The following is a 5,121-nucleotide window of genomic DNA, read 5'->3' on the forward strand; positions in this document are numbered from 1 at the left end:
CTTAAATGTGTCATTAATTAATTATAATTGGAATTAAAAAAAATTTGTTTTATAGTTCTAATAAGGTTTTATAGTTCTAATAAGTTTTATAGTTCTAATAAGGTTTGATGGACCAATAGTATTTATTTCATTCTTTAAATTTAGTTTTGATAATATGATATTTGTGCTTCTTTCAAATTTAAAACTTGCTTCTTTACGTTGTCCAGTTTGTGGACAGTGAAAACAAGATGTGTTTTTTTTTTTTTATCTTGGGAACTCTTGACTGCTCGTAAACAATGGGTACTAATGGGTATTAACAAATAAATATGACCTAAAATAAATAAATAAAAAGACTAACTTTGCAAGATACTTACTTATATGCTTAACTAACGTAGTGTATGTTTGCACAGACAGACTGGATTTTAGGTCCTTGGTTTTCATTAGTGTATAATGAAACCTGAAACCTGTTACCTAATCAGCTGCAGAGGGAGTGGGTCCTCTTCTACGGAGTCTGCCATGTTTCTACAGTAGCCTGAAACAGACAAACCAAACATTTTTTAAGTTTTAAAATCGTCTGTGTGTGTGTGTGTAGGAGAAGGTCTCTGCGGTGAAAATGGAGAGCCCAGCACCCTCGAAGAAAGTAGAAAACCTGCGAGGCTGTGACCTGCTGCAGGAAGTTTCAGTCACAATCAGAAGGTTTAAGAAGACTTCAATACCCAAAGAAAGGTTAGATCACTGTCGTTGTCATGATGAACACTAAATACATGCAGCAGCAAATGGTCACTATTACCGTCACTGTCTCCTTGGATGGTATTCGTCTGTACTGTACATATTGCAGGAGTTAAGTTGTCTCTTTGTTCTTCTGTTCTACTCAGGGTCCAACGCTGTGCTATGCTACAGTTCCTAGACTTCCATGAGAAGCTGCTGGATGCGCTGTGTCGGCGGACAGAGGGCAGCCCAGCCACAGAGCATGCCCAAAGCCTCATCCTAGACATCTTGTGCTGGCTGGCTGGGGTTTTCTCCAACGGTCCCTGCAGGTAGGACTAAAGCAAGTCATCGTCTAGGACATTGAGTTCACGAGTTACTAAGACAAATAATATATCCTGTGGTTTCTTTGTAGCTTAAGAGAAGGAAAGGAGGGTCTGCTGGTGAAAACACGGACACGGCTGACGGATATTGTGCGGATGTGTTTCTTCGAGGCCGGTCGGAGCATAGCGCACAAATGTGCTCGCTTTCTTGCACTTTGTATTAGGTAAGACACATGGTTGATTTTGGTGATGAGGCTTTTAGTTCTTTTCCGCTATGGGAACTTAACAACCCTGTAAACCTGTGGCTTCTTGTAATCTGAACCGGTAACAACCTGTAAAGTTTAGGTTCTATGCTCTGCCTGGTTTTCCACTGTGTGGTACCAACCTGATACACAGTACATCATTAAAATAGCAACACCATATGTATAGTAATACTAGGACAGCGCTGCGCTGTAGGCTAGTGGGGTGAGTGTAGTGGGACAGACCACAAGGACAAAAGCTGATGCTAATATAGATTTTCTTTGACATTAGACATTCTTTACAAATTTCCCCCCTGGGATCAATAAAGTATTTCTAAGTCTGATTCTAATTGTATAAGTTGAATTTTAACCATCAGTATTGTTTAAATGAACATAAGAGTCTAACTGCAGTAAGAGGTTGACAGACTGGAGCAAAAAAAAAAAAAAAAAAAGAGTACACGAGACTGGCACCAGACCAGCTCCCACACAGTTGACTATCTCCCCAGAGCTGGTTGTGTCTCTTGGGACAGATCAGCTGCCCAGAAAGATGCACAGGCAACTGCAGGTGCTGTTCTTTCTCTGCTCCTTGCTAGGGTTGGGCCGCTGTCACTCCAACAACTGACGATTTCCCATATATTCGCCCATGCATGTGTGCTGCATTAGCAGCAAAACACAAGTTGTATATTCTGTTCTGAATCGGTGTGACATTCCTTCCCAAGTGTAGGTCCCAGGAAGCAAACACTGTACAGTGGGAACAAAATCTGAGCCCATGACAGTGGCTATACCTTTATTTTGGAGGTTCCTGTAGTGGAAACACCCTATATGATGAAGTCATTGTTTGTTCTTGAGCTCTTGTGCACTTGGGGTTCATATGGAGATAATGATGAACATTTATTTCTTGCTATAGCAATGGGAAAGGGGACCCAAGTCAACAGGGTTTTGGCGTGAGTCTGCTGAAGGCTCTGCTAGACAATATGCCTTACCTGCCTGCAGCAGCAACAGGTGGTAAGTAACTGAACTACACACAGCAGCTTTCCGTTGCTCCTCTTTCATGACTCTCCAGTATTTTCTCATCTCCCCCTCTCCCTCTTGTTTCAGGCTCCGTATTCTGGTACTTTGTGTTGCTGAACTATGTGAAGGAAGAGGACCTTGCAGGCTGCAGCACTGCCTGCGCCAACCTACTCACCGCCATCTCTCGACAGCTGCAGGACCGCCTCACCCCACTGGAGGCACTGTTGCAGACCAGGTACTGACAGCCCGGCCTCTCTAGGATAGTGATGCACAAATCATAATTTATTCTATGACTTAAAGCCCCAACAAGGAACTTGCTTTTTGGGTTGATCTTGGTGGCCCCTTTGGACAAAAGCAGTAGTGTTTCCACTGCCTCATTTCAGGCATTAAGAATAGCTATATAATAACAGTCAATCTTCTCTCTGATGCTCTTGTTTGTTATGTAGATCATATAGAGGCATCAGTATTACATTGATGCTGTTTCTTTACCCATTAAATGCTCATTTATACTGCTTGATGGTGTCTTATTAGTAGAGTCATTCCTTCCTTGATGTTTCTCCCTAAACACAAGCCTCTCCTGTCCACCTCCTTCCAGGTATGGCCTGTACAGCTCTCCGTTTGACCCAGTACTCTTTGACCTGGAAGTCAGTGGTTCCTCCTGTAAGAATGCCTTCAACAGCAGTATTGGAGTCCAATCAGATGAGATTGACCTCTCTGACATTCTCTCAGGTATAAGCTGTGCACTGATTAACATCATGTTACAGCCTTGTTATTCTAGACTTTTTAAACCTGCTCACTGGTGGACTGCAGATTAAAATAGATTAGATTGTCACATTCATGTGGCGCTAAATATGATGTTTATTTGAACTTTATATTTTTATATTTTTCATTATTTAACATCAGGGGACAATGTATAAAAAGTTCCTACACTGTTCTTATATTTGATACAAGTAATTTACTGATATATTAATGTAAAAAGGTTTGCTCGACAGAATTTAGCACTGCAAAACCCTGGTATATTTTAAGTTCTCTACTATGTAATGGGGAAATGTTGAAATGCTGGAGAGAGACTCGAAGTTCAGATATTTTCTTGAATGTTCTTTTGGTTTTGGGTGTTTCCTGCAGGGAATGGAAAAGTGAGCAGCTGTGCAGCAGCAGAGGGCAGCTTCACAGCATTAACTGGACTGCTGGAGGTGGAGCCTTTGCACTTTACTTGTATCTCAACCAGCGATGGCACACGAGTGGAACGAGATGACGCCAGCATGTTCACTGGTAAACATTTCTTTCATTTTTCATGTCTTTGGCTCATGAACTGCTTGTTGTCTAAACATCTGCTCTTTAACCCCAGTGAGTACATTTGGTGTGACGCCTGCGGTGGGCGGCCTGTCTACAGGAACGGTTGGTGAAGCTTCTACAGCTCTAAGCTCAGCGGCACAGGTGGCGCTCCAGTCGCTGTCCCACGCCATGGTGTCTGCAGAGCAGCAGCTGCAGGTGCTGCAGGAGAAACAACAGCAACTGTTGAAGCTGCAGCAGCAGGTGAAAGAACCAAATTACACACAAACACACTTGTGACACACACACATGCTATGTTTTCCAATGCAGGACCTTAACAAAACCTTCATAGCATGTTGTCATTATTATGGGTTTTGCATTTATTTCCACTGTTCTATGCTGGCTTTTTTCCTGGGACTAAATTTGGCCACTCCTCAGGAGGTGATGCCAAATGCAAGTTCAGGGTACTTTGAGGTAGGGCTGTTCATTGCGATGTTTTGTCACATCATACTTAAAAAATGAAGAACACTGGAGAACTTGTGTTAAAAGATGTCCAGGCTGCAAGAAGAAACAGAGCAAAAGATGTACCAGAAGATTTCTTAGAAGGTAGCAGACATGATACAGCATGCAGCCAGTTCAGGGACAAAATAAAAACAATTAAACAATAGAGGACAGCACTAGAAAAATAATGGATCATAAGCTTATATATGAGCATAGGAGTATTAGTCTGTGAAATATTATTCTGTTATAGTACCAGTCAAGTGTTTTTGTCTTGTTAGTAATATGTCTTGTCTGTGTTATGAACAGAAGGCCAAGCTTGAGGCCAAGCTGCATCAGACCACCTCAGCAGCTGCCGCTGCCTCAGGTGTGGGGCCCATCCACAACTCTGTGCCTTCCAACCCTTCCTCCGCTCCAGGCTTCTTCATTCACCCCTCTGACGTCATCCCCCCAACACCTAAAACCACGCCCCTCTTCATGACCCCTCCTCTCACACCGCCCAACGAGGCGGTGTCTGCGGCCTTCAGCGCCGAGCTGGCTCACCTGTTCCCCGGCTCCATGATGGACCCTGGGCCTGTCAACCTGGCTGCGCACAAGAACACACAGAAAGCCAAGCCGGTTAGTTATATGTAGCTCGGCTTAAACATTAGTACTTTTTTCGTAGAAACCATTCTGATTTCTGATTTCTACCAAAATGTTGCCAATTTGACTGGAGACACTCCAGTTAGACAGTTAAGTGGTGGCACAGAAGCAACAGCTCAACAGTCCAAAAATCCACCATGACGGTTTCCTGGAGTCAGCAGTGGTGATATGCTGCAAATTGTGCATAGTTTTGACTCATGTTTAGCAGGAAACAGTGTTTGCTTCCCTGGTCACATATATTCTTGTATTACAGATGAACAGTTTGTAAAATATTTTAAGTAAGACATAGGTAATGCAATAACATAATCTTGATTCATATTATGTAAGTAGGTAAGAAGTAGGGTCATTTCTCCATAAGACTTTGCAACCCATGAAGCTGCCCCATGTTGACAGCTTCACTTTACAGACCTGGAAGCTCTGCCCATTATATATTTATATATATTTTATATAAA

At 42.6% G+C, this 5,121-nt stretch overlaps 1 protein-coding gene across 1 annotated transcript in view; it reads left to right on the forward strand.

Annotated features, from left to right (window-relative positions):
• The window catches only part of birc6 (baculoviral IAP repeat containing 6), a 22,778-nt gene that overhangs the window by 10,381 nt on the left and 7,276 nt on the right, over window positions 1-5,121 (forward strand). Inside the window, exons 15-23 of the mRNA XM_035663872.1 lie at window positions 572-705; window positions 855-1,016; window positions 1,100-1,231; window positions 2,154-2,251; window positions 2,345-2,492; window positions 2,853-2,986; window positions 3,383-3,529; window positions 3,606-3,793; window positions 4,337-4,645. Of these exons, the coding sequence (XP_035519765.1) occupies window positions 572-705; window positions 855-1,016; window positions 1,100-1,231; window positions 2,154-2,251; window positions 2,345-2,492; window positions 2,853-2,986; window positions 3,383-3,529; window positions 3,606-3,793; window positions 4,337-4,645 (1,452 nt within the window). The remainder of the gene's footprint in view (window positions 1-571; window positions 706-854; window positions 1,017-1,099; window positions 1,232-2,153; window positions 2,252-2,344; window positions 2,493-2,852; window positions 2,987-3,382; window positions 3,530-3,605; window positions 3,794-4,336; window positions 4,646-5,121) is intronic.

The sequence above is a fragment of the Morone saxatilis genome, unplaced genomic scaffold (assembly GCF_004916995.1).
Source record: "Morone saxatilis isolate NCDOM2014 unplaced genomic scaffold, NCSU_SB_2.0 Contig19, whole genome shotgun sequence".
NCBI classification, from domain to species: domain Eukaryota; kingdom Metazoa; phylum Chordata; class Actinopteri; family Moronidae; genus Morone; species Morone saxatilis.